This window comes from Protopterus annectens, chromosome 9.part0, assembly GCF_019279795.1.
Source record: "Protopterus annectens isolate FY-2018-M chromosome 9.part0, PAN1.0, whole genome shotgun sequence".
NCBI classification, from domain to species: Eukaryota; Metazoa; Chordata; order Ceratodontiformes; family Protopteridae; genus Protopterus; species Protopterus annectens.
The window spans coordinates 1,384,074,473-1,384,089,303 of record NC_056743.1 but is presented as its reverse complement, the minus strand read 5'-3'; the positions used below and the strand labels follow the sequence as shown (position 1 = coordinate 1,384,089,303).

At 36.9% G+C, this 14,831-nt stretch overlaps 1 protein-coding gene across 1 annotated transcript in view; it reads right to left on the bottom strand.

Moving 5' to 3' along the window:
* LOC122810681 (vomeronasal type-2 receptor 26-like) overlaps positions 1-14,831 on the bottom strand; it is a 167,567-nt gene that overhangs the window by 61,537 nt on the left and 91,199 nt on the right. Inside the window, exon 3 of the mRNA XM_044082251.1 lies at positions 10,045-10,937. Coding sequence (XP_043938186.1) covers positions 10,045-10,937 — 893 coding nt within the window. The remainder of the gene's footprint in view (positions 1-10,044; positions 10,938-14,831) is intronic.

The following is a 14,831-nucleotide window of genomic DNA, read 5'->3' as shown; positions in this document are numbered from 1 at the left end:
TATGAAACAAAAAACGCTTTAATGCTGTAAATTTCCAAAAAGAGCTACAAGCCTATGACTGGTCTCCCTTAAAACAACTGCCCCTTGAGGAAGCAGTATCCTATTTTTAACTCCAAATTCTTACAAATACTGGAATACCATGCCCCTAGTCAATCCATTAGAACCAGATGCAGAGCAGTACCATGGGTCTCTAAAGAGACAAGACACAAAATCCTATTAAGAAATAAGATATGGTCTAAATGGAGATGTGCTAAAAACCCAACTGATTACCAGAACTACAAACATCATAGAAATGCCACGAATAAATCTATACTCCTTGATTAAAAAAAACTACTACTTTAAACTCCAAAACAAGAATCAACAAACCCCACAAACTTTCTGGACAGCTATTAATAGACTTTTACACCCAGGCCACTCCAAGACACCAACTCCTTCAGGACTTTCCTTAAGCACTCCTAAGGAGATTGCTGACACCTTCAATACCTTCTTTACAGAAACTGTACAATCTGTTGCTAATTCCCTACCTCCTATCACCTCAACCCTCCCATTCCCCATGACTAGCAAACCCCCACCTTTCAACTAAATCCAGTCCCTCCATCCTTTATCTTTACCATACTTACTAAACTTAAACCATATACCCCATCCGCTGATCTCCTACCAGCTGAATACCTTCAAATCCCAGCTAAAGTACTTTCCTATCCTATTTCCATACTAATCAACAGAACCATTACTGAAGGTTCTATCCCATCTCTCTGGAAAATATCACATATAATTCCTCTCCATATGAGTGGTAACTCAACCAAAATATCTAACTATCACCCCATAGCCCTACTCTCCCCCCTAGCCAAAATAATGGAAAAATGTATCCACCGCCAGCCAGCTACTTGATCACCTTCTCCAATATAACCTTCTATCAGACTGTCAGCATGGTTTTAGGCCTTTCCATCGTACAACTACTGCCCTACTATCCTTTTCTGACTGCATCAATAAGCATTGCAAAAACAACAGGCTCACCACTGCACTCTTCATAAACCTATCAAAAGCCTTTGATATGGTGAACCACCAATTGCTACTAGATATACTAAAACAATTCTCATTCAACACACAGGCATTACAATGGTTCAAGTCCTACTTAGAAAACAGACAGCAAGCTGTCCTCTGGGACAATAACCTTTCCACTCTTCTTCCTATTACTCTTGGGGTCCCACAAGGCTCCATTCTGGGACCTCTCCTTTTCTCTATTTTCATCAACGACCTACAACTAAATATTCCTCAAGCTACCTGCATACAATATGCAGATGATTCCACACTAGTGTGTTCTGCAACCTCATCTACTGAGCTCCAAGTCATCAGCCAGACAGTATTTAACTCAGTTGAAAAATGTTTTTTGCAATGTTGCCTCCTACTAAACGCCAAAAAAAACTAAATTACTGATATTTACTCCCACACTGAAGTCCCCCCTATTGATCTTACTGTTAAATCTAGCAATGGTAGTATAATTACACCTGACCTGGCCACCAAGCTCTTAGGTGTAACATTTGATCAAAATCTTAACATTGACACACATATTAATATTACTATTAAAACTGTTACTGAAAACTTGGCTCACTTTATAGGATAAAATCCTTCCTCACCCCTGAGGCCAGAACCACCATTGCCCATACCTACCTGATCTCTACCCTCCTCTATGCTTCATCTATTTATAGAAATCTTTCCAAAACTAACCTAAACAAACTGGCAACTTCCTACAACAACATTGCCAGATTTGCTACGGGTTCACCATATAGAACCCATCACTCTTTAAATCTCACACAGCTAGGATGGCCAGAACTCCAAAACCAGCTATTATTTCAGCAACTTACAATTACCCATAAGATTCTCTTTCATACCAACAATACTTCTATTCTTAGTAGCATAGTCTCTCCTTGTAGAAATCGTACTACCCTTCGCTCAGCAAATGCATTAAAAGTAACCATCCAAAAATCCCTTAATAAAGCAGGGGACTCCCTCTTCTCTAATTCCATGGGTAAGATTTGGAACAGACTCCCCATCAGTCTACAATTACTTTCATCATTACCACTTTTCAAGCAAAACTACACCTTAAAGCACAATGGTTATGCCCATGTACTAACCCATACTAACACTAACTGTCAAGTATACTGCTTTTTTCCCTTCTATGACCTACTAGTGGGCAAATAAACCCTCCTCTTTGTTAATATTGTAGTTTCTTATTTCTTTCTTCTTACATGAAACTTCGTCAGTTTTTGTATTAATGCCACCTATGTTATATATGTGTAAGTTCTAAATAGGCATAATAACTAGTTACAGCCTCTCATCTCTTCCCCACCCTTCTGTATAACAACTGTCAAACTATATACCTCAGATATGTACTTTTCAAACTACTACATTGCCTAAACCTGCATTCATGTTTTTCTATTGATGCTAGTTCCTTCTATGCTAGCCTACAGCAATAATGTATTTAATCATTTTTTAGCATTTTGTGCCTTTACTCCTTGATGCTAGTTTTACTATGTTAGTCTGCAGCTTTACTGTATTGTATTTTTAACATGTATTAGTTTTATGTTGTCGTATTGCTTTGTATTCCTGTTACATTAGTTTAATCTTGGAGCTTATCTCCCTGAGCCTCTACTGAAAATGGACATATATCTAGTTGGACTAGTCTGTTCAACAAATGTAAAATAAAATAAAATAAAATAAAATGGTACATAGGCATGTTTGTTGTAACTCATCTCTTCATATTACTATCAGTAAGTGCTATGGATGTTGTCAGATATGAATTTTTATAGTGTGGAATACAAAAGTAGTAACGTGTAATGTGGACATATGAGTCACGTATGCTGAAGAAGTAATTCATAAGTCACAAGTTACAATCATGTCACTTATACAATATATTGCAAACTTTGATGTCATGAGTAATTGTATGCACTGTGGCAAGAATGAATTCTGTCATTGCCTGTGTGTCCCCTTTCTGAGCAATTATCATTTCATGAAATCCTGGTAAATGCTACTTGTGATGAAGCAAAGAAATGTGAAAAGGATGAATGTATAATTTTAATGCTATAATAGTTTGTTCCTTGCTACATATATCCATTTAATGTGCATATTTGGTCATTTTTATTGTTTTTTCTAATGCCTTTTTCATCGAGTAATGTGGACATATGTGTCATGTATGCTGAAGATGTACTCTATAAGTCACAAGTTGTAATCATGTCACTTATACAATATATTGCAAACTTTGATGTCATGAGCAGTTGTATGCACTGTGACATTGCATTGAGTAATGGGGACATACGTGTCATGTATGCTGAAGAAGTAACCCATAAGTCAAAAGGCACAGCAGTATGCAAATATGGCTCACTCCCTAGGGAAAAAAAAGTGAACAATATAATTTAGGCTGCATTCTGTAGTGCAAATGAGGCAGGTGCCAGTGGGCAGCTGTCAGTACTTTGGTTAGTACTTAGTGAATAAATTCCAACTGGCAGGTAACTTGTAACTGTAGCATAAAGTGTAAGCACCCTCCTTGCATTTAAAGCTTATAGTTCTAGAGAGAAGATAGGTTTTCTAAATGTTACACTACAGTATGGAATGGATGGCTATCTCAATGCTCAAATAAATAGGAAAGATTGCTGGAAAAATCATTTATTACATAGGACTAGCATGCACCCTAGACATGTTTATCCACATATCATTAAAGGTCAGCTTCTTAGAACATCCAGACTTTATACCAATGAGGATACATACAAGGAAGAGATGGACCACTTGATACAACATGTCTACAAACATGAATATAAAAAGACGGAAATCCAAAAAGAAGACCTGGATAACAAGCATCTAAGAAACACAAGAGGTCAACCTTATTTTTTGGATGGAGAGACACATAAGGAAGATGAACCAAACCCCAGAGAAAAAAAGTGAAACTGTGTGGCTGAGATGCTTGCTTATGTTCAGTAATGATGCTCCACAAGTATGTGAGGTTATCAGGATGAACTGGAAGATACTGACAGCTGATGGTAACTTTAGATGTATAGTTGATGAGACACCTATATTCTACTTCAAGAATAAAAAGAACTTAAAGAGGTTATTGTGCCTGGATAAACAGTGATCTGGAGTTAGATCAATTACTCTGAGATGTGGTGCATTTTCCTGTAGAAAATGCAGAGCTTGCACCAGCATAAATTCCAGCAGTTTATTCAAGCATCTGATTACCCTGAAAACATACAGGCTCAGAGTGCATGAGTATTGTAACACTAAAATTGCTATATATATTGCCACCTGCTGTCTGTGTAATGGATTTTATGTTGGCAAGACTAACAAACCCTTCAAGGAATGAATTCTGCATCACTTGGGTGACATTAGATTATACAACAGAACTATTGCTTTGTCTCAACATATTGCCAAATACCCTGATCACAAGTTTTCTTTCATGGCTTTGGAAGTAATTGAAGAAAATTTGAGAGGAGAAGATCTATACAACAGAATAGACATTATTGAGACTGGATGGATTGCTGACTTGCAGGCTGACAAGTTGCCGGGCTTAAATGGAATGGTCCCTTTAAAGTATTTGCTCATGAGGTGGTGATTTCTAAGATGACTGTGAGATTGACAAATTATTATCTTTTAAAAACAGGAAGTTCTGCTAACAAAACAGGATCTGAAGAAAGCAACTGCTAAAAGCAGTTTAATACTTGTATTTATTTTCACTCTGAGTTTTTATAGATTTTATTATTTGAGTCTATTAAACTAGCTTTTAACCACTGTGACACAGCTTTACTTTGTTTACACACAGTAGTTTATATTGGTTAAAGCTGCCTTTAGTGCTTCAATGTGCGTTTTACTTTGGCTATAATTTCAAATAAAGTTATAACAGTGTCCCTCCTAAGATCTCCGGTAGATGTTAAATTTTGAGGAAGGTGTGCTGGATTCCCCTCATAGATTCCTGACAAATCACGACAGTTGTATAATTATGTTCTTGCAGAACCATCTATAATCACTCACAATCACATATGTTATGTCAAAGACATGGGATTAATGGTGGTATTTTCCTGATATTGTCCATTATTGTGCCTGCTTCTGTCTACTGTTGTCCATGAACCTGTTGTTATGTGTCCTGCTTGGTTGAGACCTATGCTGACATTTCATTCATATTCAGACAACTAATCTTGCACAGCTTCACAATATATACCTAACCCATATTGTATTTACCATCCTTGATAAATATCTTCTCCATTGTTTGTATCAGAATGCTTACATCACAAAGAATCCTCCCCACTGATATGTCACCTTGTGTGACAGTCACATAATATACAATAGCTCTGTGATGATATGACTATACCCATACAGGAGGTATACACAGCAGTACATACTGTATTATGTACATATGTGACTACTGCTCATGCTACAACTTTTTCTTTGTGATGTATGTAAACTGACACGCCCTCATCTGCTGTACATTACCATGGTTCACCTGTCCTCTTCCCAGTGATCATTCCTGCAATTTATCTTTGTATCCCTTTTGAATGCACACACTTCCCCTGATTAATTATTTCTAATGCAGTCTATGTAACCTAGCTGATCAGATGCAAAAATTTTATTCAGCATGCCTGAAACAGGTTTGTATGCACTTTTATGTAATGTGTTGGAACTGTATAGAATGCTTTGTTAAAAACTCTGGTAGTCATTGTGGTTTTATGCACAATCTTGTAGGACTAGTTTGCCCATAGATAAAGAGGTTTACATATGTACAGGTGTTCATGCTGGCTATGAAGCTGTGCTTGTATCTGCGTAAGCATGATGCTTGGCATGCATATTCAATTAGCACTGCTGCTCATCGTGCAAACATGTAAGGTCCATGTAGGATTCATGCAAAGCCTAGGCTGAGTTTAATGAATCCCCAGTGCAGTCTGTAGCAGCATTAGAGGTGAAGTATATTTTCTGGGCTTTCCTACTGAAGGTAGGGGTGGGTGTATGATGGATGCTTTTTTGCAATCAGTATTGGCACTCTGAGTTTCTCATGGTACAAGATGGGCTGCAGAGATAAAAGGTTTACGGTTTCCTTTCATGCAAACAACTAACACTACAACATCTTGTACTAATGTTGATAGCCAGATTGCTAAAATACTGAGGTTAACAGCTTGTGTGAAACAATATTCATGTCATGTCAGTTTATCTGGCCTGCATATAACTTCCAAGATACTAAATTTGTCTAATCTAATTGTAATAGCCAAATACAGTTTTACTGACTCTAATTTTATTTCATTCCCTGAGAAGTAACTGGGTGTGTGGGCAGGTCCAAGGACACCTTTCACTTTCACTTGGAACAAAAGCCATTATAGACATAATTACACTTGTCATTTAATATAATTAGTATTTATGAAATCTAGAGTTCTAAATGGTGTCCTTAAAGTGCTCATAGTTTTGTGACTGACAGTATTTCAGGAGATGGTATTTAGTTTGTTCTTTTAGCCAAGAACCAAATACTCCATATATTGACACTTCTACTTTCAGCTTTTCCCAGTTAGGGGTCACCACAGCAGATCACCTGTCTGCTCATGATTGGAAGTGGAGTTTTTACAGTTTCAAGTTGCCAGCCCGGTGCCCAACCTTCCACAGAAAGTACACACACACACACACACACACACACACACACACACACACACACACACACGCACACACACACACACACACACACACACACACACACACACACACACACACACACACACACACACACACACACACTCATGCCTAGAGCCAATTTAGCGTACCCAATCCACCTTCAGCATGTCTTTGGGATGTGGGAGGAAAGCGAAGTACTTGGAAGAAACCCACGCAACCACAGGGAGGACAGACAGACTCTGCACAGAAGGCACCCCAACCGAGGATCAAACCGGAGAACCTCTTGCTGTGAGGTGGCAACGCTAACTGCTGCAGCACCGTGGCTGCCCTACTCCATATATTGACACCACTATGGTAATATAGCAAAGCAGTGATTTTTCAGCTCCTGGCTAAAATAAGAGAAATTGTATTTTGTTTTTGCATAACTTATAAAAGTATTTTCAACTGGTAGCATCTCTTTTAATTTTACTCCTAAAATACAAATAACTTTTTTTCTGTATCTGTAGTAATTTATACAGCTGTAAGTGAGACTGTATGGCCATTAAAATTATTTTCTTGCAGACTGTGAGTGTGTGTGTGTGGGGGGGGGGTCAGGAACCACAGCACATAGCTTCTAAAAGGTGTTTTAGACAGATAAAGAGCTATTAAGTAGACACATAATATATATTTGTTTACAGGACCTTTTTTCTGTCCTTAACTCTGAGGAGAGGGTACCAAATGGGAGATTGTCTAGGGTGGCATCCTTGGAAAGTTGACCTAGCTACAGCTTTGCCTGAAACAGTTAAAAGTTCCACAAATGTCTCGAGTTCATTCCTGTTCCCAAGATTATTATAGAGTATGTCTTAATTGCACTCTACAAAGTTTAAAACACCACTTCTCTGGACCTGAATAGTATACCTGGATGCTTACTGATGATACCAAACACATCCACTCTGAACCCCTTCTAAGACTGCTAAACTTAAGCATAGCCACAGGATATGTTCCTGAGTTATATAAAACAGCTATCATTATGCTCCTCTATAAAGGGGCCCACTTCAGATCCCAAGAACTATAAACCCATCAGCTTATTAAGAATAATTTGCAAAGCCATTCAAAATTTTAATTGATATTTGATTTCATAAGCTCCAATAATAATAAAAATGTTTTACATGGACAGCAATATGGCTTTGTCAAAAGGATATCATGTTTTTTTTAGTCGCCTCAGACCTCATGTTTACTGGTCTGTCTTCCAGTACCCAATGCCCACACTGGGTATACCAACTACTGTCCAATCCCCCCCACAGACTTATTCCATTTTCATTGGGGCTCCTTGTGGATAATAAGAGTGTCCTGTGGGTTCAGCTAATCTCTGTTTTCATCTTGGGGGGGATTTTTTTTTTTTTGATCTACCTGCCACACACTCATTGATTACATCTGAGAGAAACTCCCTTCTTTGAACCATGCCTCCCCTTAGAGGTGTATCAACAAGCTACCTCCCACCTTGGATGGGCATGTCAATCCCTTTCCTGATGGTCTATCAGTCACCCAAGCCACTAATGAAACCTAGGTTGACTGAGCAGTAGTCAGGACTTTATCCCAATATACCATCAGAGAAGCTTTAAAAGGATAGCATATTAGTAGTAACCTATGACCCTATCAACCTAATCTACTTAATTTAGTAAACTTAGAAAAAGTTACTTAAACTGTAGATAGTAGCCATGCAGTTCAAACTGTGCAACTGGATCTAGCCAGAACCTTTATTCCCCATGCTGCTACTCCAGATAAGCTAAATGCCTGAACGCTGACCCTTATATTGTAAAACAGATAGCAAACTGGCTGATAGATAGAACCCTCATAGTTAAAGAATCAGGTTCCACATCAGAAAGCAAAAAGGTGATTAGAGGCATTCATCAGAGCTCAGTATCAGAATCCCTTCTGTTTGGTATCTACTTGTTCATTCCCCAAATCACTAATCCAGACATGTTGCTAACTACATTTGCCAATGACTGCAAGCTGGATGTTCTTATTCACTCAGCAGCTGATACCAGCAAGGGCTAAATCATACAAATCAATAGTATATTAGAAAATGGGCCTAAGTTAGGTGTACAGCAGGGCTGCATTGTCACCTTTGGTAAACAGAACAGAAAACAGCTTACTTTCTAGATGGTACTCCACTCAAAAATGATATGGTCATCAGAGATCTGAACTCTCTTGTAGTCAAATTCCTATCTTATGTCCATCACGCAACAAAAGTAGTTCTGACAAGCCCAGTTAATAATAAAGGTACCTCACCCAAGTCAATAGAAGATATCTTTCCTCCATTTTCTATGTTGATCAGAACAATTATTAAATATAATACCCCTTTTTTGTATGTATCTATCCAAACACATCCCACAACTAAAAAGATGCCAGAGGTTCTTAACTAAAAAGATCACTAGAATAAAGACCTTCAGTTAGCAAGACCGGGAAGAAACTCTGTCTCACATACATGCCTATGTAGTGATTTATGGCAGCCATTTTGTGTTGTAAATGACCCAACCCTCCTTGATCTTCTACACCTTCACAAAACAACTGTTGCTACAATTAAACATGTGATCCTAGGATCCTATGCATATAAGCCAACAGGTCAAAGAGAAATTCACAATTGAATAAGATTTAGTTTATAAAATATGCACATGTGGTTTGCAGATTTCAGAAATGAGCAAAGAGTGAGATATGTATTTAGTCATTACCCAGTCTTACCCAGTTTACCTGTTTACTACATATGCCAAAAATAAATTGCTCCAAAAAGTATTTTTGTCAATATCTTAACTCCTGGTGGTGGGCTCCTATTATTCTGAAAGCTCGGGTATCTCTATTGCAAATCCTTTTGGTCCAATAAAAGTAACAACTTGCCTGGGTATTTCAAGGCTTTTTGTACTTAACTTAATGACAACATTTTAACTGTATTAGTTACTATTTCAGAAGATTTTACTGAATAAAGAATTAGTAGAGCATAGTTAAACTAGTCTTGCAAGAATATAGCATGAAATTTACTCTGAAAGAACATTGCATAGGCTTTTTACTAGTTAACTTAATGGCAACATTTTAATTGTATTACTTACTATTTGAAAAGATTATATTGTATAAAGAATTAGCACAGCATGATAAAACTATTCATGAAAGAATATAGCATTAAATTTACTCTGGAAGAATATTGCATTAAATTTACTCTAAGACTTAAAATGATGTAATTAACATCAAACTTTTTTTACTAGTAGACAGCACCATAAACCAGAACAAAATATGTAGTCCAGTAGTATTACTATGTAAAATGTCATCAGATTCACAATTTTAAAGACTGCACAGGCTGATGTATAATTATTTATATTATTGTAATAATAATTCTGAGATCCTAGGCGAATATATTGTTATCTACTGGAAACTTACTTTACCCATTAAATGTTTTTTTGTATTTTGTTCAGGCCTTAACAAAATAATGTAACATTTACCCAGAAATATACAACACAACAACCCAGCAGTAGAAGATAAAATAGCAAATATCTCAACAGCAACCATATATTTTCCCTGTGTGCTGAGATAAGCAGGAATGAATGAAAACCAGACACTTAGAAACACCAGCATGCTGAATGTGATGTACTTTGCCTCGTTAAAGCTGTCAGGCAGCTTCCTTGCAAGGAAAGCCACTACAAAGCAGACCATGGCCAAGAATCCCAAGTACCCCAGCAGACAGTAAAAGAATGCTGTTTGCCCTTCATTGCATTGAATGATGATTTTTTTACTCACTGATGTTGTTTTTAGTTCTGTAAAAGGAAGAGCAGTCTCTAACCAACAAGTACATATCACAATCTGAATCAATGAACAACAGGTCACTGTGCAGGATGGTATTTCAGATCCAACCCACTGTTTTAACTTGCTATTTGGATGTGTTGCATTAAAAGCAATTACTACTGTTATGGTCTTTGCAAGCACAGAAGAGACACTAATAGAAAAAATAATGCCAAAGACAGTTTGTCGAAGAATGCATGTGATTCGAGTTGGCTGGCCAATAAATATCAAAGAGCAGAGAAAGCATAGCATAAGGGCAAACAGCAGCAGATAGCTCAGTCCACGGTTGTTAGCCTTAACTACTGGTGTATTGCGATGTTTAATGAATATCAGAAGAACAAATATAGTCTTAATGAGAAAGGCTAATGTGATGGCTGTCAGTGAGGAACCCAGTGGATCTTCATAACTCAAGAACTCTATTAGCTTTGGAATGCACTTGTCATGTTCATCATTGGACCAATGGCTTTCTAGGCAGGTCAGGCAGTTATTTGAGTCTAGTATGCAAAAAAGAAAAAAAAATAGATAAATAACACATCAGTGAGAATTCTTAACATCTGAAACTCTAAAGGAACCATTTCTCTGAATCTGAGTTGGAATACATTTAATGATTTTAGAGAAATAATAAAATGAGCATCCTGTTTTAATGAAATATTCTGATAACTTAAAGGACTATTGAATGAAACATTTATAGACAGTGTTAATTAACTATTACATTACTTGACTGAGTAGTTCCTCTCAGCAAATACACATTTGCAGTGTAGACCTAAAGTGATACCGCAAGACAGAACATGGCACCATATAAAAAGGATAATTGCATGAAGACATCAGAATTAAATGATGATGATGATGATGAATGCATTTTTGAATTAAGCAGACACAGTTCTTACTATGCTTTAAATAATGAGCAGAATGTACACTGTTACCCTATTTGAGAACAAACATTCTCCAACAGGGTATTAATCTGCAGGGATCATTGGTAAAAACAAGTCTGCCACTTCCTCATGCTTACTAACATATCTGAAATGCTATGGTTATTGACTGCAAAAAACAAATAAACAAAAGAAGAAAAAAATAATAAAACTGCACCAGTGAAATTAAATGCAGGCTGCCGTTTCTCTTCCCCCTAACTGCAGCTCTTAAAAATCCATGTTAGTAAGCTTGTGAAGGAAAACATGAACAATGAAAATCAATGAAGTAGCAGTTACAATGCTGTGTGTGTGTGTGTGTGTGTGTGTGTGTGTGTGTGTGTGTGTGTGTGTGTGTGTGTGTGTGTGTGTGTTTATGTTAAAGCATTGCTAAATGTTTACATAACTTATGTTGTATGTGAAAAAAAGCTTCCATCAACAACAACAATTACACATACTACAGCAACTTTAAAACACTGGTGAAGTTATTTTATATCAGGAGTATATAAAAAGTATATACTAAGAAAAATACAAAACAATGTCACAGAGAGACCAATATACAAGTTCAATAATGTCCTAAATGGTAGGCATTATAGGAAAATAATGGACTTTCTAGTGGTACTGAGGCCCTCTGCCTGTAGTGTCAGGCCAAACAACAGTAATTAGTCCATTAGTTCATTGTAATGCCCACCTTGTTGGGCATTATTTCTTAACTTTAGTTGGATTAATTTTCACATTAATCCATGGCATACTCAAGCCATGAACTATACAATGTAGCTTTGTTTTGTCTTTACTGGCACTAACTATAAAGCTACTTTTTGCATCCCTCCTCCAGCATCTATCTTTAATCATTACTTTTTGCATTGCATTTTGCATATGTAATATAGATGTAATACATATATTCACTAACATTTTGCATCATAGTGACATAGTGACAGCTGAATGTGGAAAATGGACCACTCAGTGTGAAGCTGTGTCTCCCAGGGTTACCATTACCTTTAAATGAGAATATTCTGTGAGTGAGTGAGAGAGAGAGAGAATCAAACAAAGCACACTGACAAATCTATCTAGAATCCAACAAGGGGCATGCGTTTTTTTTTTTTTTTTTTTTTGGCTGCTATCCAGGGAAGCAATTACATTCCTGATTCCTGAGTTGAGACAGGAAGCAATGAGGAGTCCCCAAGGAGTGACTAGTTGAAATGAATATCCTGAAGGAAGAAGTTCCCCTGAGTCTAGAAGGGGAGAAAGATATAATATAGCATGCGGCAGAAAATCTTGTGGAGGTTTGGAAGTGCTTGCTTTTAATGAGTACAGAAAAATATTGTCTGTACTATTTGTTTTGGAGCATTCAAGAATGGAAAACTATTTTTTCATTAAGAATTATGGAAAAGACTATACCAGAATGCTTGAAATTTTATTTTGTTATTCCTTATATTTTTATGGAATGTTAACATGAATTTATTCCTCATGAAATAAAACTCTTTATACCTGGAGAATTGCTTAAGACTATTTTTTGAACTGCAACGTAGTACCTTTATTGAGAAGATGGGCAGAACTACAGTTTTTCCGTAAAATGTTACCTTCCTTCCAGGCTACCTGCAAGTGCTCCACATGACTTGTTTTCTCCACTTGAAAAACAAATGCAGCCTTCCCTAGAGAAATGCTATGGATTTTGGCTCTTTCATTTGGTTCAATAAACTGTATATGTTTTGTGAGTGCTGTGTTATAAAGATCTGTGGATCTATTTAAACCCTTGTGCCAATACTAGGATTTCCTATGACCAAAAGGATCCTTGTAGTAGTAAACCCCTATACCCATACAGGGTTTGTTCTGGGAAAGGATTTTCATGGCTGTATGAATGTTAGCCTTGAAAAAATGCAGCTGCTTTTTCTACTTGTGAACACTGTGAGGTCAAACGTGTGTAATAAAACATAACTGCAAAGTTTGTGGCAAAATTGAGAAAATAATTGAAGCTTTGGTGATCTCTAACAAAGCTTTAGTGATCTCAGTAACAGTTATTCGAGCAAGATATGCAGCCACTGATCAATGTTTGCTTAGAATGCAGGAAAAAATATCATCAAAAATGATCTAGCCATCTGCCTCACTGGGAATCCCAAAACTCAGTGCAACTCTGAAGAAATTTCAAAAACAAATGATGATTAAGAGGCAAATTTTGTAGCTTTAGAATGATATGGTGTAACAAAGAACTGGTTTCAAGCACAGTAGGCCAGAATTCTGTCACCCCATTAACAAAGGACTTGATGACAACTCATGTTGACCATGAAGATGCTGACACACAAACCTACCAGAAATTGAAACAAGAAAATTTATTATGGGCTGGAGATTCACCTGAGGCACAGTCCCTGAAATTTCACAAGTGGAATTTAAACATAGAAAGACCAGTAATATCATAAAAGGTTGACTTTATGCATGTTTCAAAACTATGGTTAGAACTTCATATAAATAACATTAGTATACTTTTAGAAACTGCAACTGTAGTTAAATTTAAATGACTTCTTGCCAAATTACGAAAATGGGATTTCCATAATCCCTCTTATTTCTGCATCTCTAGCTGTTTTAATAGAATATATATTGCCAACTGATATCACTAGTCCTAAAGCAGACTTTCATGCATTCACAACTAATAATAAATCAGGGTTCCTATTGAATTGTCGACAGCTTAGGTTGTTGAATGCTTAATCATCTACACCTAAGCGTTGAACGCTTACAATAGCGAATGACCACATCATTGAATTTGTTCCTCGGGAAAGAATTTGCATGGCCGTTATCGGGGATTTGCTCTTTCCCCAATCTACAGCAGTCTCAGAGTTGGTATATTTAGTTAGGGGGGTGTGTTTGTTTATTTTGTTTAAGGATGGCCACCCGAATTCTTTCTCGAGGAAAGAATTTGATGATGTGGCCATTCGCTATTGTTAGCTTTCGACGCTTAGGTGTCGGTGTTTTAGGATTCGATAACCTAAGCTGTCAATGTTATGATATAGATGCATAAACCCTCAGTGAAGTTGTTCCTGCAAACAAAATCAAAATGTCCACAACTGAATTGGTTGGTTTTATGTGTTCTAAAAAAGGGTAAACAGCAAAATACTGTACAGTTACTTTCAACAATACTATGCCTAGAAAAATATTAATATTAGACCAAGCCCACAACCTGTATAGAAAAGCATTCATGAATGTGACAGAGCAGAAATTTTAACTATTAGGACTGTAAAGTCTGCACTTTGTCACTGTGCTGTCTCTAAACCTGTCAAATGTAATATTAGGCTTGAGTGAAATAAAGTCAAGGGTTGTTAGACTAAGGAACACAATTGCATTAATTAAAGTGCAGTATGTTTCCAAGCAAAAGGCAACCAATAAATACAAAACTGAAGTAATATTTGTCCAGGAAGTCTACCCAATGGCTATACTGACTAATTTATCACAATATAATGACTGACCAAGATGTTCCCCATTTCAAAAAAATGA